At 41.1% G+C, this 25,538-nt stretch overlaps 1 protein-coding gene across 1 annotated transcript; it reads right to left on the bottom strand.

Moving 5' to 3' along the window:
* Positions 1-5,525: 5,525 nt before the first annotated feature.
* On the bottom strand, positions 5,526-25,538 carry LOC108938337 (integrin-linked protein kinase). The gene is made up of 13 exons (XM_018758844.2): positions 25,436-25,538; positions 21,789-22,067; positions 12,310-12,475; positions 11,262-11,357; positions 10,789-10,885; positions 10,545-10,628; positions 10,243-10,328; positions 9,935-10,044; positions 8,696-8,823; positions 8,161-8,282; positions 7,773-7,872; positions 7,036-7,166; positions 5,526-6,638 (listed from the first exon to the last, which is right to left on the bottom strand). Exons 2-13 carry the CDS (start codon positions 21,875-21,877, stop codon positions 6,489-6,491), a joined length of 1,359 nt encoding a protein of 452 aa, XP_018614360.2. The 5' UTR covers positions 21,878-22,067; positions 25,436-25,538; the 3' UTR covers positions 5,526-6,488.

Consider the following 25,538-nt stretch of genomic DNA (forward strand, 5'->3'; position numbering starts at 1 on the left):
ACTCATTCTGTCCAAATTATTCCAGTCTGACGATGAGGAAATTAAACCAGAAACCAGTCGTGGAATACATATAAATTTACTCTGCACAATTTAAAGAAGGTATACAATTTGCCACGAGTACGCATTCTTTTTCCCCCATAATAAATCTCCATTAAACAAAGAACGAATGCATAATTGAGCGAATATACTGGTGATTACTTTGTCATGGAGACCAGTATTTTACATTGTAATGGGCAACTGTTAGGTAACTTAATACAGGATGTGAATATAGAGCAATACAAATGTACTCATATCCAGAATTCACAAGTGTTTGAAAATAACTAGCAAGGTTTACAGTCCTATTCCAAACCTGGTTTTCTCAGCTGCCATGAGTATATTTCTGTTCTACAGATGCCCATCAAACTACAGATTAAGATTTCTGCATCTTCCTAGTTTGCTGTCCATTTTCCCCCACTACACACTTGCCAAGACAGACTTTTACCTTGTTTTTTACACTACAGTTTGAAAGAAGCCCCACAATGGAGCAGGAGAATCATTTTGAAGAAACTTGTCATGTAAATAAATTTTAACACTGTCAGCTCAATAAAGGTTAATATGTCATATTACACATTCAAGCATTATTGTTAAACATAAAATAGGAACAAACAAATTAGGAAGACAGCTAAAAATGGATTACATTCATTTATTTATTTAGCAGATGCTTTTCTCCAAAGCAACTTCCAATGAACTCTATGTAGTCTTATCAGCCCACACACCTTATTCACCATGGGGTGACTCATGCTAGATAGACTACTTGCAATGGGTCACTCACCCATACATCAGTGGAACACTCTCTCTGTTACTCACACACTATGGGTGAACCTGAACAGCATGTCTTTGGACTGTGGGAGGAAACCAGAACACCCAGAGGAAATCCAAGCAGACATGGGGAGAACATGCAAACTCCACACAGACTAAGCGGAGATCAAACCCATAGAGTCTGGTTTAAAGAAGACTTTTACTTGTAGAGTGACTGGAGCTCTACTGAAACACCTTGAGTTATGAACCTTGAAGTTGGTGTACAGGTCTAGTTATTTCATTGAATTCATCAGAAATGAGATTTGAATATTTACTCATCAGGGCTGTTTTCTAGCAGTCTCATATTTAGTATATTGCAAAGGGAAAATTGAGAAATTTTAGTTTAATATTAACACACCAAAGTAGTGGAGTATTTTGTATGATATTAAAAGTAGATGGTTACCATCCCTATCTCTTGCAAAGCAAAATGAGAAATTATTCCAACATACATTCTTTTAATTACTTCAGAAGACAGCCTAGCAAGAATGTAGACATACATTCTGCATAAGCATCTCAGTACAGTACTTTAATTTAGGGATAAATTCTCTAGGGCTGTTGTGTCTGTCTGCTGCCATTTGGGTTATACAAGCTGAGAGGATGAGCTTCCAGACAGTAACCCTGCTGACAAACTACTTATTCTCTGGTGTAAATGGAGCAAGGAAGAAAAAACCATGAGCTAAACAAATTCTAAATGATAAATAACATAAGTAGAGAATGGCATATTTTGGACAAAAAAAAAAAAAAAAAAAAAAAAAAATCAGCAATTTTTGTATTGCTCAACAATCTGAATTAGAGATGTTGAGAAGACTTAGACAGGCCATGGAGGAAGGACAAAAACTTCTTTGTACCATATAAAAGCTTGGGTACTTGAACCAATCATTTCAGACAGCTATCCAGGGCCCCCTTTTAAACCTCACAATGTGACACAATACACATGTATTAAGCACTTGACAGTTTTAACCAGACAGCAGTTCTGGAGCACCACTGCCCAATGTGTTGAAAACACTGTTCAAGGAACATTTATAGATGCAAAATAAGAAGAAGTAAAAGCTTACTTTCCATTTCAGAGAATGTCAGTTTGTGCTCTGTCAGATGCTATGATAAAAAGACTAGCGGAAACACTGAAAAGTGGCACTATTGTGCTGCCAGAAAACTGCAATGGGTTTCAGTAGGAGAGACAGAGCAACAGGTGTTGCTATGTGCCCTTGAGCTTGCAGCCTTGTTCACAAATAAAGACTGCTGCATAAAATCCCAGTGTTAACACCAATAATTTAAGGAACTAGAAAAAAAACCTTAATATGTGGGAGCTATCAGCTGCTGTTAGGTTTAAATGGAAGCTAGATTGACTTCAAATGTGTCACAATATGGCATCAAGAAACTGCTGTGAAATGGTCACATTGCAACCATTGAGAACTTACAAACAGCCCAGGGTTAACAGCAGTTCCTCAAGCTGAAATAGGGCAGCCATTGAGAGAGGCAGCAGGTAATGGAGAATTTCATACAAGTTAAACCTGAACATTCCCAGTTCAAATTATGGAAAAGACCTTTTTCTATCAGCCTTAAGCAAAGCATCTCATTTGAATTGCTCCAGTAAAGTATCTGGTTGTATAAATGGGTTCGAACCTCAAACTTCCTTGGATAAAAGTTGCAGATAAGCAATAAAATAATGGAAATATAGGAGTGGGCTTGGACTGTACAATGCTCTGAAAACAAAAAGGTAAAAATGCTAAACCCCTGCAGAGTGCTGCAGTCTCTGAAATAAATTGGCTGAATCAAAGGTGTTATTGTTTAGCCCGGCAGCCTACAATCCGATGGACGGCTCAGAAATCCTGCTGGTGCAATAAAGCAGATTTCCAAGTTTGGCCAGATAGCGTCGAGCACGGACTCTGACTCTGACCTACCTGCCAGCTCCCTCAGTAATACAAACTAGTTTCCACAACCCCCTTTCAACCCAACAGGGGGCGAGAACCTAAGTGCAAAAAAAACATGAGGTTGCCTAGAGGGGGCAGGTATGCAGTGTCTGTGGTCTTCTGTGATGAGCCTTTATCATAATAAATGCATGAAAACTTAACACAACCAGCTACACCAGAACAGATATTGCCTTTTCTCTGAAAATTAAAAGTTCTACTGATAGTTGAACATGTTACTAATCACAGTTAAAATAAATGACAGAGCTGCCGCCTTGCAAATTAAGCACACTGGTTTGAATCCTGCTCCCAGTTTAGCAGCCTTGAGCAAGGAATTTATGCTCAACTGCTCTAAAAAAAAAAAAACATTACCCAGCTGCATAAATGTGTAAATAATTAAAACTAGTTCAACACAGCTAAATGAACAAGACATAACAGATGGTGGGATCTCCACAAATGGGAAGTAGCAGAGTGACACCTCACCTGTGATGTATTTTCCCAGACCCATTAACAAGTATGGTTGCAAGGTTGTTTTACATGAACCTTGCCAGAATTCAGAAGAAAATTATACAGCCACACTTAAGTCCTGTATCAATGTTTTGCTTAAATAGTTTCCCATACTAGAGATGGAGAAGTCAGATGTAAAAGTTATTTTATTTCTAGCTTCTAAGCCCATATTCAGTCAACCAACACATATACTCATGTATAGTGTGGAACATTTCAGAACAAGCAATGTGACAGTAGTATGTGCCCTCTGCTCTAAATTTGCATTACTTATTTAGCAGACACTTTTTTCCAAGTGACTTCCAATGAACTCTATGTAGTTATCAGCCCACACACCTTATTCACCAAAGTGACTTACACTGCTAGATACACTATTTACAATGGTACACTCATCCATACACAGTGGAACACATTCTCTCAGGGTCACACACACTATGCGGGGAAACCTGAACAACATGTCTTTGGACTGTGGGAGGAAACCCACGCAGACATGGGGAGAACATGCAAAATCCACAGACTGAGCAGGGACCATACCCATGTCCTCTCACACTACCGAGGCGCTGTGAGACAGCAGCACTACTCGCTGTGCCACACACCTTTTCTGCAATTCTTTACTTTGAAAAGAGATTTATGTGAAAGTGTAGTTCTGTCAGGGTGTGGGGGAGGGTATATAAAAAATTTTTCCAGTGAGAAATGTTGTTCTGGACAACTCAGTTCTATAGTATGAGCAAAAAAAAAAAGAAAAAAAAAAAAAAAAAAAACCCCACACACACAACCATTATAGCGCCTAAATAAACTTTGAAAAACTGACATTTGCAGTTACAGCTATTGGCCACTACACGGCAGTATTTACCTGAGGATCATCTCCCTTCCTTTCTTCAGTCTGGATGCAGTATTTTGTCAAGTGTTTTCTAATTTATTTCTTCAACCACATTCATCTTGTTCCACCTGATGTTTAAAGATTAATTGTTTCACTGTCTCAATAAAGACAATCCCAAAATATTTCAAAGAAACTGAGCTACTTTAAAGCAAATGGTTTACTGTAGTGAAGTAACATTTCTCATAGTTTAGAGATTAAATGAATTTAAGAATATTTTAAGGCTTTACGCAAACTTCCTTATACAACTAATGCGCTGGAACAGGTCTCTGTGTATATTTTTAAAAAAGAAAAAAAGGTGGGGGTTAATTATTGCATATGTCTTGAACCAGCACTGAGGAACCCTGTACAGGGGTCTTTAAAATGCCTAGGTCAATCCTAACCTCAAAAGGCAAGTTCTTCCCATCTAAACAGGGCTTCAAACAACACATTTGTAGATGACAACATCCACACACCTTCCTCAGCCTTATGATCAAAGTGAAAACGTGTCCATGATGGCTATAGCCATTTACCTGCATCTCTGTTTAGCTTAGAAGACAACAGAATAAAGGACACAGACACAGCACACCCACTTGTGTGGTCATTATCTGGGATGGAACAGTCCAGCCCACCAGATCATAGTTTCCACTCCGACAGCTCACTCATTTTGTGAGTTAACCCGTTCTCACTTCTATTTGCTTACATATGACTGCCCCATAGGAGTTCAGCAAAAAGCCACATCAAAACAGTCATTGCAGGTCAAGCTCCTGAACCAAAGACAGGAACCAGTACACTATAATTAGAGTAAGTGCTATTGATTAATGGGGGAAAAAAGACCTGAATCTGATTCAAGACACGTACCCTAACACTGTGCTGCCAATTGTTAAATACAGTAGTGGATATGTAATGTTCCTTTGGTCACTGAGTGTTCATATGAAGCAATTTTTAGAACTTGATGCAAACAATTGTCCCTGTTCTAATATTCTAAGAAAACAGCCACATAATTGATGGCAACTACAATGCATTGGTACAGAGTGAAAGATGGAATGAGCAACACAAAAAACAATGGTAGAACAACGTACCCAACTTACCCTTAATAGCATCAACTATCATTTTTTGCTCTTTATCTACTAATGCAGCCATATTCACATTTTTACATGTTTTTCCCATAGTCAGCCCAGCACCCACATAGATCAGCTACATTTCATTATATGTTGTCAGCAAAACCTCAGGAACTATTCATTTTTATTTAGTTTTGCAGATGTATTTGTTCAAAGCAACTTACATCTTATAAATTGTATAGCAATATAACTCAGTAATGAAACTTTGCAAAAAACATTAACACTTAATGCAACCAAGTAAAAAGGAAAAGTTGAAAATGTTTTGCTGAACAGCTTGCAGTTCTTATAACGCCATACAATGCTCATTGAAAAGTGTGGTACTAAAGATAATTACTTTTAATATATTTATATATAAATTACATACATTTAAAAAAGACATGCTTTATTTTTGGTAAGTAAGGGATAATGAAAAGGGAGAACAGCAAAAAAAAAAAAAAAAAAACCACTGGACAATCGTTTAAGTTGAAATGACAAACAACCATAAAATAAACATTAGAACATAAACTGAAATGAAGGACACAAAACCTCCCATCTTTTTGCCCCACCTTTCAGGCCAGTATACCTTGATGACTCAAATGTTAAACATTTACTCTTCTGTTTATACACATAAACATCCTGACATATAGTACATGAAAAGAAACATTTCCCAAGAGTATCTTCAAGTAAGGATGTTAAGAATATGATGAGGCTCTCATACAAGTCACTGTTAAGTGTAAAAAGTTTAGTGGGAACAGCAATATTAGTTCCCCAAAGCCATAGGCGGAAGGGTTGGTGACAACAGGCAATTCATAGGTATGTCAGTGGCAAAGAAAATTAATTATCCAGAAGCCTGAGGCTTATTCACATGAAGAACAATTTCAACATGTGTCATTTCATTTATAGTGTAACATGTTTCTCTTCAGTGTCTGACCTTCAGGTAGTAAGCCACAAAAATGTCCCTTAAACTTTTGGAAAAGGAAAATGACCTGCAGGAAATAGGCATAGCTGTGCAATTTTTGAACCACAGCCTCTGTGGCTTATTCACTAAAAAAAGGCAGGTGCAGAGCAGTGAGTCCATGTATGTAAAACAAAAGGACAATTTTCTCAATACCAAAAAGCATGGCTGAAAAAGGACTGCCAAAAAGCAAAGGAAATCAATACCAACAGCCGGACGTGATGGCTGCCATTTCCTTTCTAGAAGCATACGTTACATGACAGCGTGGGCACTTGCGGCAGCGGGTGAGGATTGGCACTTAAGGCAACACTAGTGAGCACTGCCGCAACTCACTTGTCCTGCATCTTCTCCAGGATTGGCACAATCATGTCAAACTTGGGCCTCTTGGCCGGGTCCTCGTTCATGCAGATCCGCATGAGCTTGCAGATATGGGGTGAGATGCCGGGTGGGATAGTTGGCCGAAGGCCCTCCAGTGCTACCTGTGGGAGGGGTTTAAAAGAACAGAAAGGGAGGTTGGGAAACAAAGGAGATGTAACAATCTGCTTGGTAATTAAAATCACTTTCCTGCACCTGAACACTCAGATGCTCTTTACTGTTTCTTCTACAATTTGAAGAACTGACCTCACATGCCGTTCCCATGTTTAATGTTTAACTCAAGGATGTATTCCACAAACACATCATCCCTTGTGAACTATGATTATGTACAATGTGTTGTCATTTTGAAAGTCAAGAGCTAAACATTGAAGTGCTTCTGACTGGTGAATAAAAAAAATCTAGAAATACAATACTGGTAAAAACTTCTAACAGATGCTTCAGATATGTGCTACCAGCACTCATTTTCATGGCTATTGCTGCATAATTTCTTTGGCAGCTCACCTTCATGCCAATCTCCATGTTGGAGAGGTCAGCAAAAGGCACCTCCCGGGTCACCAGCTCCCACAGGAGCACAGCAAAGCTCCACATGTCAGCTGAGCGGCGATTGATCTCTTCTGGCTTCTTTTGCAGGGCTGAACATGAGAACAAGCAGGTTTTAGACAAGAGGTATGTAAAAACAAAGGCAGCATGTGTACAGGGATACAGAGATAAGCTGAAGATACAGGGACAGCTGGCAGTGTAGTGGTTAAAGGTACTCCCTTTGGATCCAAAGGTCGCAGGTTCGATCACCACACCTCTAGCTGTAGTACCCTTGAGCAAGGTACTTACCCTAAATTTCTCCAGTAAAATTACCCAGCTGCATAAATGGGTAAATAATTGGAAGCTTGTAATAACTAACATTAAGTTGCTTTCGACAAAAGCAACTAAAATCAGTTAAATGTAAATGTGGATATTTTAAAATACTGTCAATGCGTAAAGTCTTAACCACAATCTGATTAAACACGATCCTGCAGAAAACCCTGACCACCTGACCTTACAAGTGGCACTTGGCTTTCTCCTGGTGAGGTGGGGAAACAAAATACTACCCAGTTTTTAAACCAGAGTATTTAAGTGTGCTGACTGTAGCACCAAGCAACATGAACTGCAATGTGAAAATGCTTATCAACCATGCACAACAATTTGATTCTGACAAAAACCCATCTCTGTAGTGTGCTAGGAGATGCATACAGCTGACTTACCTTCAGGGGCTACCCAGGCAGGGGAGTACATCCTGCCAGGACACTGAAAGGAGAACTTTACGTCTGCCATGCTTATCCTTGCAGTCATGTCCTCATCAATCTGTGCAATACAGCATGGATGTCCATGACAGAGTGTTCAGCAAGTCTTAGCATGCTACTTTCTAGGTTCACAGCACAGCCCATTAATGTGACAAGACGACTGAACTGGTTAATTCTGCCTGGTGAGAAGAATGGCTAAAAGAATGGGGAATTACTTTGCTTTACAATAGCAAAAATTAACAAGACCAGATCAGAAGGTAGAAACTGATCAATGGATGACACCCATTTTACATCAGGTTTCCCCAGCTATGCTAATGAGACCTTCTCAGAATGTCAGTGACAATCGTACCATAACGCTTTTGCTATTCAGATAGTGACGAGGAATCATGGGCTCCAGTGTGTGGAGGAATGCCATGCCACTAGCAATGTCAAGGGCAAACTTGACCGCTTGTGTCTGGTCCACCACAAAGTCTGTTGAAAAGGTGAAAATGAGCCCTGTGAGTTAAACATTAAGACTTACACAACATCACTTTCCTCTGGTGATTCATGTCATTAATAAAACTAAATGGTACATGTAAGATTTCTTTAGCATTGCAAGTAGACCAGTAGACAAGCAAAACTTGTAAGGGGAAGTCTGCAAACTTAAGGGTTATAACTTCCACTATACCCTTCAGAAAGGTACTGTTTGAGTTAATAAGTTTGTATGGATGGCTTAAAGATGACAATTAAGTTCTTAAACTTCATATGAGGTTGTTACTAATCCATTTTACACTGTTGCAGTGGAATTCAATAGAAAAGAAAAACATACACTGACTAGTGGCAGATAACACATGGTAAGGAGGTCCTGCTGACAACTCCTGTAGCATCATTTTGAAAGTACTCACTGGTGCCCTCATGAAGCACATTGTAGAGAGAGCCATAAGGCATCCAGTGTGTGATGATAATGGGGTGGGGGGCAGGGGGTGACTGACATGCCCCCAGCACAGGCAGCACATTTGGGTGGGAGAATATCCTAGAGGGTGAGGGATGAATTGCAAAGGGTACAGACAGAGGTACAAAGGAAGTCAATGAATAAAAACAAGAAGCCACCAACAGGACTGAACAAGTGGTGTTCTGTAACATAACCATGTTTATGCAACGCTTGTCCCTGTAATTCCAATGAACACAAACAGTGTGGACAAGAAGAGACTGTTCAGAAATACAAGTACTTAGGTGTCCACTTGAACAGCAGTCTGGACTGGAGGGACCATACTGATGCTGTCTACAAGAAGGGAATGAGCAGACTATTTTCTGAAAAAGCTCAGATCTTTCAACGTGTGCAGCAAGATGCTGAAGATCTTCTACCAGTCTGTTGTTGCGAGCGCCATCTACTTTGCCGTGGTCTGCTGGGGGAGCAGCATCAATGCCAGAGATGCCGGCAGGATGAACAAGCTCATCTGTAAGGCCGGTATCATCATTGGACAGAACATGGAGACGTTTGAGTCGGTGAGGAAGAGGAGGTCATTGAACAAACTGCTCTCCATCATGGATACTCCTTCCCACCCACTTCACAGCATACTGCAGAGACAGCGAAGCTCATTTTCTAAAAGACTCATTCAGCACCGCTGCCGTAAAGAACGGTTCAGGAAATCATTCCTACCGTTCGCAATAACTTTGTACAACAGCTCGCCTCTGTGTGACAGATGAACTATTCAGCACTATTGTTAGTTCATTTTGTTACTACTTCATAATGATTATATTACCGTTTTGTACAACTTGCACTTTACTGTTGCACTACATACTGTTTTAATTTATTTATTTAATATACTTTTTATTCTTTTATTCTTACAACTGTATACATAATTGTACATATTTATATTTTTATCTTGTATTTTTCCACTTGTTTTATAGGTTTTTTAAATATATATTGCAAGTATTTATCCGACTTGTATTCTGCTGCTGTAACATAATAATTTCCCTTGTGGGATCAACAAAGTATATCATCTATCTATACAGGTAAGATGAAGACCAATAAGCAACTTACACAAATTAATGCATTTAAAAAAAAACATTGTATGGCTGACCACCTGTGCAGACTGTTGCTGAAAGCTCAGAAGTACATGACAGCCAGCTGTTGAGCAGACCTGAGTTTAGGATACTCCTCATTGAAGTCACGACTCTTCCTGGTAGTCCAGTCTCGAACCTTGAGCACCTTGACTACAATCTCGTTCCCCTGCCAGCGTCCCTGCCACAGCTGGATGCCAAAGCGTGTAAGATTAACAAATGAATTAAATGAGATCTGTCACACAGCAGCTCAATTCTCACCCAACAGATCATTCCAAAATGCACGTTTGACATGAGGCATTCATTGGCAAATTACACCACTCCTAACACACTGAATCCACTGCAGAGACATGTAAACCACCACTGTGACATTCAGTGTTGCACACACCTCTCCAGAGTGGTTCTCATTGATCTTGGCCAGGAGGGACAATTGTTTGAAGTCAATCCCTGCGTGCTTGTTCAGAGTGCCATTACCTGCGGGCGCGCGCGCACACGCACACGCACACACACACGCACACCACAAGGTGAGACAGTTTGGAAAAGTAAAGAACTTCATGGCAGCCATAAACTCATCTTACTGATTTAAAATCTTTTATGGTATTGAAGAAAAACACTTTGCATACTAAGCAGTAAGTTTAAAGTAGAAGTTATAGAAGGCAGATGATACAGTGTACAAGGTGCTGGACTCACGGGGCCTTGTTCGAGTGGTGCCTTTCCAGAAAGTGTCCTTGTAGGGGATCTTGCTCAGGCTCTGTCCAAGCTTCTCTGCCCGTTCTGCAGGGGCAGATGGTAGGGGGGACAAGTGATACATTGCAACAGGAAACCAACTCATAAAATAAGTGAGGAACAGAAACAAAGAAGAATGTTCGCTTCTGAGCAGTAGGTATACTGCAACCACCGCTGAGTGAGGTCAACATGATTCCTGCGTACACACCTTTCAGCAGTTCTCGCAGTGGTGGCTTGGCCTTGTCTAGAGGAGTCTCCCCATATTTGTTACAGATGCTCACTTGGGCACCATTCAACACCAGGTCCTAAAGCATTTACATGTATTCATTCAGCTTTTCTCATGAGCAACTTTCAATGTTAAGCTACTTATATTTACATATTTATACAGCTGGGTAATTTTCCTGGAGCAATTCAGGGTAAGTATTTTGCTCAAGCATACTACAGCTTGAGGTGGGTTTCAAACCTACAGCCTTGCCACTAAACTACCAGCTGCGCCCAAGAACAGGAAGAAACAACAAATCAAAATGATTTACAACAAAAACATATTAAAAAAAAAAAAGCATATAACACAGCACAAAGTAAGTTGTTAAAACTCAAGTCTAGGTGAAAAAAGCACACGGAAACCTCTAGGTGTTGTGCTACATGTAGTTTCAGAAACTGTCCACTGGAGGGCAGGCTGACCTCGGCTACTTGGTCATGTCCCCAGAAGCAGGCGTAGTGCAGGGGTGCGTTTCCATGCTCATTAGCCGTGTTGGTGTCCGCCTTGCACTGGATAAGCTGCGAGATGGAAAACAGTCTGCATCAGGCTAGCAAAGCCCCTTGTTTACGCTTAAACACACCAACGTCGTCAGGCAGAGCAGGGTCAGTTCCACACACACAAAACACTGTACAAGCTAGCATGTGGGGAAATCATTTAAGTGTTGACAATTCTCAGGGAGTTTTCAATGGATTTCTGTGTAATAGCAAAGCTGTTAGTGATGAGACACTGAAACTGCCCATAATTGGAAAATCCCGATTGTAGACACTGCCCCTATGAAGGACAGGCCAACACACATGGCTGCTTTAGCAACTCATAATATTTAGTCACTGATGTCTGACTATGACACAAAATAATTACACATGGTCTATTACTCACTGAGGACAAAAAAAGTGAGAAGTCATAGTAGTTAAGATGTCTTACCATCCGTGTAATACAGATAACTCCAAATTCAAACAGAATGAAGGTGTCTAACCCTAACTCTGCAGCATGTAGCAAATATTACATGGTCCTGATTCAAATCAGGCACCACTCTGCTTTTCCCAATATCACAGAAGAGGCAAGGGAGTGTAGCAGGGCTGCACAGTTCAAAACACTGCATTAAAAATATTGAGACTAAGCTCCGAGAACGAACTGCTGCCAAATCTTCCAGATTGATAGCCATTAGACTCCTGCTGCCGACTATCACGTGCCAGCAAAAGGGGGGGGGAACCATTCAGGACTGAACTTTACACCACTGACATGGACTGTCTTTACACAACAGAAAATCTAATTTGCTGTTGACCACCCTCACAGGAGAATGTTGATAGTAAATCAACATGGTGTGTGACATACTGAAGCTGACAGGCAATTTGTAAAAGGGCTCACATGTGAATCACCTCAGGCACAATTACCATACTCCCATGAAACATTAAGAGAATCTTTGTGACCAACAAAACGTGAGAGGTGTATGGGCGGTTTCCTTCATCCCACCTTGGCCACAATGTCGCGGTGTCCATGGCTGGCAGCCAGATGCAGAGGTGTGTCATCACCCCGGTTCATTACGTTGATACGTGCCCCTCGCATGATGAGCATGTCCACCACATTGGAGCGGCCCTCACGGCATGCCCAGTGCAAGGGGCTGAAGCCATGGTCATCTCTGGGGGTGGGCAGCATATGGGGAGCACAAGGAATAAAGGTAGGACCAAAATTAATTACTTTGTACTAGCTTCTCATTGACTCCACCCTTTTCCCAAGATGTGTGCATGTACAACAGATTGAATTTCTTGTAGCAAGATATCAACAACTGTCTGCTATACAAAGAGCAAGTTCCTCCAAAGAGCCCAACTGCTTGGATTATGTCCTAGTTTAAATCAGATTTAAACATTTATTGCAGTTGCTGTACCTGAAGATGTACAAAATGCAGTATACATAAACTACAAATGCTCAGTAATGGTAAAGCAAAGGATATTTTTCCCTTTTTGTTCACAAAAAGAAATTCATCCTAGCGTTTTCCCAAAGTCCACTGTAAGGATTACATTACAAATCAGACTAATACTGCTATAAACATGTCAAGATTTTACCTCAAACTAACATTAAGGCAATCCTCACACATTAGCAGTGAGGCCAGTATTTTAATGGAAGCTATAGAAAGGTCCATGTGCAAGAAGCTCACTTTCAAATATGGCTCAATATGTATTGTAAAATACAGTTTAACACTTTCACACCATGGTATATATGCTTCAAGACCTTAAGTTTCATTTAATTTCAGCAGGTGATTTACTTTAAATCTGGAGGCACATTGATAGCTTTTATGGCCTCTGGCATTGAGCCAAGAATGAGCACGCAAACATGGTATTCAACCATTTCACATGGGGGTGGGGGAATGCAGCTATACAATTCTCAAACTATCCTGAAGGAATCTTTCACTGGATCAATAGGTTTTTGCTTTCGGCACCTCTCTTCAATATTATCAATCCCACATCGTATCCCCGCACACTTCCAAAAGTCTTTGAAGACTAAGCTGGTGTGATGTACTTAAGAATATCAAAATTAATGCAGCAAACAAGGACGGCAAAATTGTTGTAGATTCCGAAAATGCATAAATTCCATAGGAGAACCAAATTCTGTAAGCAGTACAAATTAGTGTTAGTGTTTATTCTTTAAACAATGTCAATAACAAGAACTGATGATTTCATTTTTTTTCCTCAAAACTAAGGAACCCAAAACAAATTCAATATTGAACTTTGGGAGAAAACTGATCTGCTGTATAAATCATTTTAGGTTGTTTAAAGCATCTAGCATGGTAAACAGAGAAAAGCATAAGCTAAATATTAATTATTCCTGCTGAGAGAGAACATGATTCACCAGAAGTGACAATACCTTTTAATATCAAACATAACGAAGAGAAAAATAAAATCTCAAAACATATAGCATTTACTTTCCTTACCAAATTGCTTTCTTTTTGGAGTTATTTCTTTTTTACTGTTACTGTGTGTTTCCTGCAGTAATGAGAAAACATGTCTGCTGCCTCAGTTTGTGCTTTAATAGTACCAGTGTTTTGTCAATATTTAAATTGGGAATTCATATAGTACAACTGAATTTCTTATCTCCTTTATTTTCCCAAGCATCTTTGTAAGTTTACCAAACAGTTCCCTAGCAAAAAGTTGAAAAGACGGACTGATCTCTACTGTTTTCAACCATTTCACTGTTACATTTGTCAACAATGGTGTTTATTTCTGATAAGAAAATATGCCCACGATACATTTTTTCAATGCACCACTTATTTGATCTACTTCAGCATTATATGCGAAATGATGGCTTAAACAGACCCTCAATATCCACTTAAGGGTGCTCTAGGTGGACCTCACATGGCACTCAAAGAAAGAAGCTTTAGGATACAAGTACCTGTTCCTTAATCACTACAGTAACTGCAGCCACTTTGCCTTCATGTATTAGTCCACGCCAACCAACAGAGATCTTCCAAAAAAGCCTGGCCAGTGTAAGGCAATGCTGGACAAATAAAGCCATGTGTTCCTGCTGGCCACCAACAACTTCCTTTCCTGTGTTTAGAGGAGGTGGGATCAAGTAGATTCTGTGCTGCAAGAACCCAGCCTCTGAAACCAAGAAAGCAAAACTGCACAGGTTTTTAAGCAGGTATCTGGGTTTCAGACTTACTGTTTGCCTCAGGGAGATGCAAACACTAGCAGAAGGAGGCTTTATAAGGGCTGGGAGGGCCTCCTGTGGGAATCACCTACGCCTTCACAGCTGTTAATGTCATCAATGTGACCCTCAACTCCCCACCTCTGTGTAGGAGACACCAAGTAGAGCAGCAGCCAATGGAGAAACTGGGTTGGCTACAGTACCAACAGGCTCAGGGTATGCATGCCATCTCCCACCATCACTAGTACAAGGTATTCTTTTTTTACACATCCCCACCAAGGAGCAGCTGTGTAACTGCACTGTCAATGACTTTTCTATTTAAACTGCACTGGAGTGAGTTATGTTACTGGCCTGTGTGAAGGGTTTGGGGATTTCTTTGGTAATAATTTAAGATTGTGCAACTTGAAAACATTGCTGTAAAAGTTAGATGTCTGGGAGGTCAATGTAAAAACCTCCAAACTCTCATATAACAGTAACAATAATGAAACAATACCACCACCACTGCTGGTATACATCAACTCCCAAAAACATGATGCTACAGTACATATTGTTAGAGGAGGCTATGACTAGAAGACACCCTGATTTATACTTTACACACAGCACAGCTGCACTTACTCAGATAATTATGAATGAAAATTATGGAACAAATATGTGTGCATTGAGTCAGAATGATGTACTGTTGTAGAGACCTAGCCACTGTGGAACTATTACTGGACGTCCACTGGCTGCCCTCCACAAAGACCCTGATGTGTTCCAGCAGGACTCCAGCAGACGAACACTTGTTCCAGAGGAACAACTGCATTTTGTATATCCATCTCTCTCACACACACTTGCACGCACACACGCACAGAATGAGAACAAACACTGGCCTGGTCTCCTCCCATATACCTACATGGGCTGAAGGGCAGCAGTGTAACTGTATGGTCTATGGGTGTAGTCTAGTGACAGATACTGACCCAAGGGTGGAGAGTCTGGAATTCAGGGGTTTTGTCAGTTGTGGCAGAGACACTGGTAGAAAAAACTAAGTTACCAGAGGTGGGTGATATGACTAAAAATGGACTTCACACAAATAATGCACAACAGCTGTATACACTGATATGTATTTTAGGACACAGGTGGCAGACAGCATCATGGTTGGAGCTGCAGCCTTGGAATCAAGGACCTAGGTTTGTATCTCACCTACTGCAGTAGTACATCTGACCAAAGTGCCTTGTCTAAATTGCTCCAGTAAAAACTGTGCAACTATATGAGTGGATGAATTATTGCAAGTAGCTTAACTTTGAATGTCACTTTAGAGAAAAGCCAAATACATTAACTAAACAGAAGCACTTGACATTTTAACTGGCAGAGTAGCATTAGGTAAGCGGCATGGTGGGAGTAAGAACACAAGAACATCTTACACCTCCTTTTTTCCTCCTCAAGTCCTTTCTATTACTCTATCACTCTTTTCTCTTTGCTTGCATCCAAAATTCAGAGATTGGTCAATTTTCCACACAACAACCCAAACATAACACCAGTATCCACACTGGCACCCTCCATTCACTCACGACCTCAAAAGAAATAATTGAAAATTTTCAATTCCAGCTATGTGGTTTTATTTAAGCTTTACTTGCTTAAAAGAAAGTTTATCCATAACTGCTGACTACTTATCAAGTAAGGTATGTAAGGATGCTGTTCATTGACTTCAGTTCAGCATTCAACACAATCATCCCTCAGAAATTGGATTACAAAGCTGAGTCTGCTGGGTCTGACTACTTCCCTCTGCAACTGAACCCTGGACTTTTTGACTGGGAAACCACAGTCCATCAGGATCAGCAACTCCACCTCCAGCACCACCACACTGAACACTGGCGCTCCCCAGGGCTGTGTGCTCAGTCCACTGCTGTTTACCCTACTGACTCATGACTGTGCTGCAAAGTACAGTTCAAATCATATCATCAAGTTTGCTTATGACACTACAGTTGTGGACCTCATCAGCAACAATGATAAGTCAGCACAGAGAGAGAAGGTGAACCAGCTCGCAGAATGGTGTAAAGACAACAATCTATCTCTAAATGTTGATAAGACCAAAGAGATAACTGTTGACTTCAGGAGGACCCGAGTAGACCACTCACCTCTGCACATCAATAGAACTGTGGAGAGAGTCAAAAGCTCCAAGTTTCTTGGTGTGCACATAACAGAGGACCTCTCCTGGACCCTGAACGCTGCCTGCCTAGCCAAGAAGGCCCAGCAGCATCTCCACTTCTTACGGAGGCTAAAGAGAGCCAAACTCCCCCCTCCCATCCTGACTACTTTCTACAGAGGGACGACAGAGAGCGTCTTGACCAGCTGTCTCACCGTGTGGTACAGGAACTGCAGTCTCCGACCGCAAGACCCTACAGCAAGTGGTAAGAACAGCTGAAAAGATCGGAGTTCCTCTTCCCGCCATCGACATCACATACAAAAACCGCTGCATCTGCAAGGCCACCTGCATTGCGGACGACTCCCCTCACCTCTCTCACCCTGTTGCCATCTGGCAGGAGGTACAGAAGCATCCACGTCACCACCAGCAGACTCCGCAACAGTTTCTTCCCCGAGGCAGTCAGACTACTCAACACCCAGCTGCCTCCCAACACTCACCTAGCACCGAACAATTAACTCAGCACTACACTACACCATAACTGTCTACAGCTCGCAGCCATACACGCGTCCACATCCTGTCCTGTGTATTTATTTACTGTCTTGTGCTGTGTTCTGTGTTGCACCATGGTCTCTGAAGAAACGACATTTCATTCCACTGTACACAAGCTGTATAGAGGAATGACACAAACAACTTGAACTTGAAGCACACATGTAGACACACACGTACCCAAGTGCACACTTGCAGGCTTCCAAACTCTTTCTCACCTGACATCTGACTGCCCTCTACGTTTGGGAACAGTGCCACATCTTCAGACTGTCTCCTCTCAGGAGGTTTGATATAAACAAAATTCCCTGGTGCACAATCCAAACTCCTTTCCAAAGTAGGAGTCCTTCCACCTCACGCGCTCCAACACACTCAGTCAGTGCACTTTGTGTCCAAGTGTATATCTTTCTCTCCTACCTTATGCCTTTCTCTTCCTAATAAGCAATGTTGTGATCTCATTTTTTTGTTTTTTTTTTAGAAATGTGACTTCCTCAGAACCTCCCCAACCTACAGGTACAAAACACATTGCATGATTTAGAGGTGACACTTTGTTGAAGTGTGGGGGTCAGTTCAGATTTCTAAACAAGATTAAACAAAAAAAGGGCACCAGGAAGTAGAGAAACTTGTAATTAACAGTTTGGTCTCTTCTGTATGCTTCTATGATGTGTGGATGCTGATGATCAGCCAGAGAGAGAGCGACAACATGACCACCTGGCCATTCCAGAAACTGCTTGTTAAACTCTAAAATTCTGTCATATATCTTTACAGGGCTGGCATGTGCAGAAAGGATGGGCAGACAGCTGGCCTTGCACCCCCAGAGGTGTAAAGATACAGGATTTTCTCCCAAACTAAGCTTTAAATGAGCATCTTGGTTTTTTCTACTCGTCTTCATTTTTGATGTGCTATTTGTAATGAATTAATTTTACTGAAGCCACCTGTTTGGAAGGACACTATAAAAATAAATAGCACTGAAAAACTTAGAATAATAACTGTGCAGGCCAACAGGAAATTACAACCTCAAAGCCTAAATGTAACTAAACTCTCCTCAACACACCTTATCTGTGGGGAACAGTTTTTTTTTTTTGGTCTATGAACCCATTATCAAAAAGACTGTCAAAGGAAACAGAGAGCCACTGCAGTGGGCAGGGCAACAGGAAGTGAGTGGGGACAAGTAAAGCATCCTGCTCACACTCAGCTGTGGATTCCCTGCATCAGAAAAAAATACTTCCTTCTGTGACATACACAAACACACAGTATGCAGCCTCCTAATGACGGCTCACAAAGCACACCTCCCTCTCCTCCCTCCCTCTTTGCTGTTACATGATGCACTGACAGTTTCCAGGAGTCCTGCATTTGACTCCATGTAAGGACATAAATGTGCAGCTGCAGCTTGGTATCATGCGTTTCTAGCCAAGCAAGCACTGAATCACTGCATGAAACATACCCAAGCACAAGCAACAACCCTGCTGCTACAAATCCGCAAAGAATTCCCTGTTATGGGCAGAGCTACAGGAGTCGCCATGCCCGATTCTCACCTACTGGAAAATTGAGACATTAAGAAGAAAGGTGGCAAGCAATCAGATGATGGAGTAAGAGCTCCCATGGGTACAATCAATCACGTTAATGTGGGGGGGCACAGAAATACGGTGCATTTGACACCATTGCATTTGGTATAGAAAGGTATGCCTGATAGCTTTCCTAATATACATACACCAATCAGCCACAACACTGAAATTACTGAAAACTGAACATTGATTATCTTGTTAGAATGCAATCTGTCAAGGTGTGGGATACATTAGGCAAAAAGTGAACAGTCAGTTCTTGAATTTCATGTGTTCATGTGTTGGAAGCAGGAAAAATGGGCAAGCATAAGGATCTGAGCAACTTTGACAAGGGCCAAATTGTGATGGATTGACGACTGGGTCAGAGCATCTCCAAAACGGCAGGTCTTGTGGGGTGTTCCCGGTATGCAGTGGTTAGTACCTACCAAAGGTGGTCCAAGGAAGTACAACCGGTGAACCGGCAACAGGGTCATGGGCACCCAAGGCTCACTGATGCGCATGGGGAGCGAAGGCTGGCCTGATCCTTCATAAAACCTACTGTAGCACAAATTGCTGAAAACCTTAATGCTGGCCATGATAGAAAGGTCTCAGAACACACAGTGCATCGCAGCTTACTGCATAGCCGCAGACTGGTCAGAGTGCCCATGCTGACCACCGCCGAAAACGTCTACAACAGGCACGTGAGCATCACAACTGGACCACAGAGCAATGGAAGAAGGCGGCCTGGTCTGATGAGGAGCATGACATGGAGTTCAAAGTTTTGACTTGGCCTCCAAATTCCCCAGATCTCAATTCAATCCAGCATCTGTGGAATGTGCTGGAAATACAAGTCTGACCATGGAGGCCCCACCTCACAACTTACAGGACTTAAAGGATTTACTGCTAACATCTTGGCACAAGATACCACAGGACACCTTCAGAGGTCTTGTGGAGTCTATACCTTGATGGGTCGGAGCTGTTTTGGCAGCACACGGGGGACCTACACAATATTAGACAGGTGGGTTTTAATGTTTTGGCTGATCAGTGTACTCTGGCCAAAGAGCTCACTTCATGTAAAACCATACATTTTTACAACTTTAAATGCATATATAAAGCTTCAGTCTCACAATACAACATAACCTAACAAATCTCCGACATGTAAAATGTCATGAGGCATATTCCTGTAATGCAAAACTTTCTTTTCCAAATGCAAGCAAAATTAATTTGAAATATAATGCACATGTGGTCCAGCAGGAATAGCCAAAATTAGTCTAAGAGGGAAGCACAGCATTAACTTCCTTTCTGGTCATGGAAGTGCTTCTGATCTTCTACTAAGTCAGCAAATGAGCAGATAGGGCAAAGAACACCATAATAGATCCTTTGCCAGTGAAATGGTGTATGAGGACCAATAAAACAACCACAAGCTTGTCACTATGGCGACTACTTGTTGCACAAACTTAAACCCATATTTAGAATCTCATCACTGGTGGCTTCAAATCTATAGTTTATACCTTGACAGAGGTGGGCTGAAACTCTAGGTCATGGTGTTTTAACTCTTCCTGTACTGGTTGCGGACTACACTTCTAGCACTAAAACTGTCATACGTGGTTAAACAGATTAAGTGCACTGCAACCCGATTTCTGGTCAAAGTTGTAAGTTGCATCCTGCTGAACTGCACAGGGAAACCAGCACATGCCTTGCTTCATCCCAGAACAACTATGACAATTTGTTCTTCCAGCAAGTTGCCTTTGTCCATGCTATCTAGAACCAATTATAAGAAGACTGTGTCAACAGTCAAAACTGTACCAGCTTGATAAAGAAAAACTTGCAAGTATAAAAACTAATTGTGCCAAGGTGGCAGAGGAGGGGACCTTCCACCTAAAATCATTACTGCTTGTTTGAGTAATAGCCATCAAAAGTGGTTCACAAGCTTCCCAATTTATAAAGCTGGATATTTACCAGAGTAATTCACATTAAGCAATGAGATGAAAGGAACTACAAGTACACTACCGGGACTTGCAGAGACAACCAGATGGTTTAGTCTTCAAACACTTACTTGCTACTTGTTTTCATGTACTCACTTGAAGTTGGTTATTGGAGCACAGGGTCTTTGTACTGTGTTTATACAGAAAAGGTGAAATCATCACTTGGCAGGAAATAACTCCCAGAGGGAATACACATAACCCGGCTTCACTGAAATTTCCATCAGGTACTCATACATTACATGATATTAACACAGGTGGTATTAGGATAAATGGCTTTAGATAATATGGGTAATAAAACATCAAAAAGCAAAACCATACATACTAAATATAGGCAAAAGCAGCACAGGGCAAAGCTGAACTCTCCAGCTAATTTACATCACCCTTGAGATTACACAGGAAATACTGTACATAGCTTTGCTTTAATCACCATTTTCTAATTTGGCAACTTGGCTATTGACTTTACCTTTGTTTCACCTTGTCTTTAACTTTCAGGATGCCGATAATTCAATACAAAACTCAATATTCAACCTGCATTTAACACTAGCAAAAATCATGTTCTGCAGAGCACAGCTTTAACAATAGACTTCCAGCATGTGAAGAGAATGTGGTTCCACATTGACTTCTATCTATTCAAAAAGGTTTATTGCTTCTTTTATGACACAGCCAGCTTTCAACAGTGACTGCTGGACAATTCACAAAATATACTAACAGCAAAATCTGAACAAACTTTTAAAGCAATGTCCTGAATGAGAGCTGTGAAAAACTATTTTGGTAGGAACAACCTTTGCACTCAGAGCAGCAGTTATACTGCAGTTCTTGGGACTGCATTCTTTCACTAGTTCAAATTCCTTAATACCTCTAATAGGGCAATTTATACTGTATTTTTATTCTCATACATTAACACTATTCTACATTATGACTACTTCTGCCACCAAAGTCCAGATTCTGCAGGGTAGACCCTTAGGACATGCAGTGCAGCGCAGTGCTCAAAAACCCTTCGTGTGACCAGCACATCTCAGGCTGCCTGATCAAACCCTGAACTGGAACACAACCCTTACAAAACACACTGTACATAAGCACATGACCAATGTCCGCAATTCTCTGCACCATCCCACTCACCCCTGGTTGAGGTCGTTCTCAGTGTTGTCCAACCACAAGCGGACAGCCACAGCGTTGCCTTCTCGGCATTGCGTGAAGATGTCGTCCATGACAGCGTGCTGTTCAAGTGAGTGGTGATGGCCCTATAAGGAGATGCAGTGCTGAAAAATGTGAACCAGGACGCTGGACACAGGCAGCAGGTGAGCTTCCTGAGGGAGCTTTGAGAGCATTCGTCCACTGGAGGCAAGAGTACGTGGGGGCAACCATGCGCAGACGGGATGATGTTCTCGCATTACAAAGCTGAAAAATAAAAATGCATGGGATAGTGAGATGGCGATGTCTGTGAACATTAAGTCTTACAGTGTTGTCAGGAAAAGTAGTACTTTACATCAAGACAAATACATTAACTATGCCTTTCAAGTACTACATAGGAAAGGCAGACAGTAGAAAAGTATAACTGATAAAATGCATGAAACAACCCACAAATTACAATGTAAAACTAACTATATTAACTTACACACACACACACACACACACACACACACACACACACACACACACACAGAGGCTGAAACCACTTGTTCCGAGCAGGGTCACAGCAAACTGGAGCCTAACCCAGCAACACAGGGTGAAAGGCCGAAGGGGGAGGGGACACACCCCGGACGGGGGATTCCAGTCCATTGGAAGGCACCCCAAGCAGGACTAAACCCCAGACCCACCAGAGAGCAGGACCAGGCCAAGCCTGCTGCGCCATGGTGCCCTCCTATATGAACTCTCAGCCAAATACTTTAAAAGTTTGCAGGCCCTTGTATTATGCATATATACAGTGTATGTGTGTATATACATATTGTATATACACACATATATAGACACACACATATATAACTTGTGGAGTTTAGCTTGGGGTTTGTACTTCAAAACCAAAGAAAGCCTGCTGTGAGAACACTGCACTGTGAACTGTTTCACTGCAAGCCTCTGTAGAAATAGTCTGAAGGAAGTGCCCATGTTAAGCAAACAATCACATGTTTTGTAAGGCAGGGCCATCAACGCACTCAGTGCAAGGAACACATGAGCTGGCAGTGGCTCAAGCCTGGACTGGTCATGACTCCAATGCACCCAGTTCTAAAGTCTAACCTAAATTTCAACTTGAATGTGAAAATATTTCTGGGGTGGAAAAGGCAAAGAAAACCAGATTCTTATGATGTTGAGCAATATGTTGTATACTCTTCTGAATACAGCATGCTTAAAATTTCAACAGTTCATGGAAAAATGTAACTTGTTTTGCAGATATCACTTTGTGACCTCACATCACAACATTAGTCCTACAAACAAATATATGTGAACTCAAAATGAAAAGTTACTTTTTAAAAAACATCTTGTGTTTTGTATTTTAAATGCTGTACTGTTACACAAAGTTACTGACAATTCCCTCCCATGAAGCAAGAAAGTATATGACTCACTGAAAATGACAGCACCCTATATGACTACACAGTGGGGCAGCAGACAACACCAGTGCCTCATAGTTGAAACCTCACTCAGATTAAACTTACTGTGGTAGTATACATGAACTGGCTTGTAGGAAGACTAAGACTATGTCAATTTAATAAATGAATAACTGGAAAATGAAGGCGCAAAACAGGAGGCAGCACAGTTCCCACAGTGTAGTGGGTCTCAATGTCTTGCACACAGCTACTTGGCACAGTTTTCCAATGTGCTGGGCCGAATATCACAGGCCCAGACCAGATACTTGAAAATCTGGACCAGTTAAAGGTAGGTTCCTCACATGGCCCAAAATTCTTTGACAATGAGCACAATTCAGAAAGGCTTCGTGGACAAAAACTACTTTCGATTATTTTCCTAGAACAAACCATGAAAAAGTGGAACTATGTAATGCTGCGTACATTCTGTGAAGAAAATCATAATATACAACATCATGTGATGTGAAAAATTTAGGATACGTCCATTTAGTTATATTTCATAGTCAATTCAGTGAATCAAACTCATGCTACATTCAGGACATTTAGAAATTTTTCCATACATCAACATCAGACAAGTGTCTGCATTTACTGACATGTTAGCAACAGTACTGACTGCGGTAGTACAATGTAGGAAACACATTGTTCACATGGTGCACCAGTGGGTAGTGCTGGTGACTCAAGAGCACCTTGGCTTTAAGTTTGAATCATGCTCAGTCTTTGTGAAAGTATGTTCTTCCAGTGTTTATGTACCTTTCCTCCATGTGTTCTAGTTTCCTCCCACAGTCAAAATACATATGCTCAGGTGAAATGGCAACTCTAAATGTCACCCCTAATGTCACTTAGCGCATGATGGTGAGCAATTGTGTCACACCACATTAATGGCAATGTAGTGTACCTTGTATTAGACAAAAGTCAGATACATTAAATATGATTGTGTCATCCAACAATTTTTTGGTTTGTTTTCACACACTCACCTCACTAAGAAATTTTGTTAAACTTGCACAAATTACATCTCTCAACACAGTATTGTTACTGATTTTACTACTAGTTCCACAGTGTATGCACCTACAGTGTGCATGTGTGTAACTGCTGTACTCCTGAGTTACACATAGTTGTACACTTATCTATATTTACTAAAGCAGACATTACAAAATGCTACTGAGGAGCTAGTTTGAACTCATCATTTCTGACATAGAGCTCGGGGATTGTCTCAACACTAGGAGGGAAATCATTAATCATATTCCAATAACGTAGTTATGGGTCAGTCAGTCACCATATTGTATGTACTTGTATTAGTTGTAATCAAATCAGCAGCCATACTCCGTGTGTGTATTATTTCCCATTAATCATAGTGTGTGAGTGACAAACAGAGTGTGTTCCACTGATGTATGGATGAGTGACCCATTGTAACTAGTGTATCTAGCAGTGTAAGTCACCTTGGTGAATAAGGTACAGGCTGATAACATTACATATTAACATTACATACTAATAGAGTTCACTGGAAGTCACGTTCAGAGAAAAGCATCTGCTAAATAAATAAATGTAATAATGGAACTAATCAGTAGTGTGCCCTACGACATTATGTGTTACAGTACTAGTTAAGGTCAAACAAGCTACCAAACTTCATGTGTGTACTAGTTATTGGAAGAAAAAAAAAAAATCATTAACTTAAGCAAATTTTAATTCCAGGAAATCGAATGTCAATGTGTACTACTAGGCTAGTCACCACAGTTATTGTGTGTACTGATTTTGGTAAGATCAGTAACGTACTATGGTGAAAACAGTGTGTGTACACTACTTCGGCTATTAGCAACCAGTCCCACCACTCCACCACACACACAGTCATTCAACGAAGTACACGAGTCCGGCCAAGATCCGCTTCAAGGGAGGCCACACTAAATTTCACAAAAAAGTGGTCAACTAAATAAAAATAGGTGTTAGATAGTACTTAATTCTGTGGAGTGAAATTAAACGTATTTAACCAGTTGTGCTGTCAGATCCTCTCCAAACTTGCAAACCAGCCCAAATCCGATGTTCTACAATGACGTCACGAACAGGAGGAGTCAGAGGAGCACTGCTACCACCGAGGGCTTTAGCACAAAATAAAACATAAAACTAACTCCCGAGTGACACATGCACACCTAGTTAGAGACATCCTACACACGAATACCTTCAACTAAACTAACTTACCCGCTGATCTGAATCGACTCCCACTTTCCAGATGTTTCGTTCAGATTCCGAACAAACAGCTAGAAGCCAAAGTGCCCACGTCCTCCGACGTCCGCACCCTCAG

Source organism: Scleropages formosus, chromosome 10 (genome assembly GCF_900964775.1).
Source record: "Scleropages formosus chromosome 10, fSclFor1.1, whole genome shotgun sequence".
NCBI classification, from domain to species: domain Eukaryota; kingdom Metazoa; phylum Chordata; class Actinopteri; order Osteoglossiformes; family Osteoglossidae; genus Scleropages; species Scleropages formosus.

Coding starts and splice junctions, on each gene's coding strand:
- LOC108938337 (XM_018758844.2), bottom strand. CDS start 21,877: ATGGACGACATCTTCACGCAATGCCGAGAAGGCAACGCTGTGGCTGTC. Junction 12,476..21,788: donor GAGAACGACCTCAACCAGGG/GTGAGTGGGATG, acceptor GCCCACCCCCAG/AGATGACCATGGCTTCAGCC. Junction 10,329..10,544: donor CACCACTCGAACAAGGCCCC/GTGAGTCCAGCA, acceptor GCGCGCCCGCAG/GTAATGGCACTCTGAACAAG.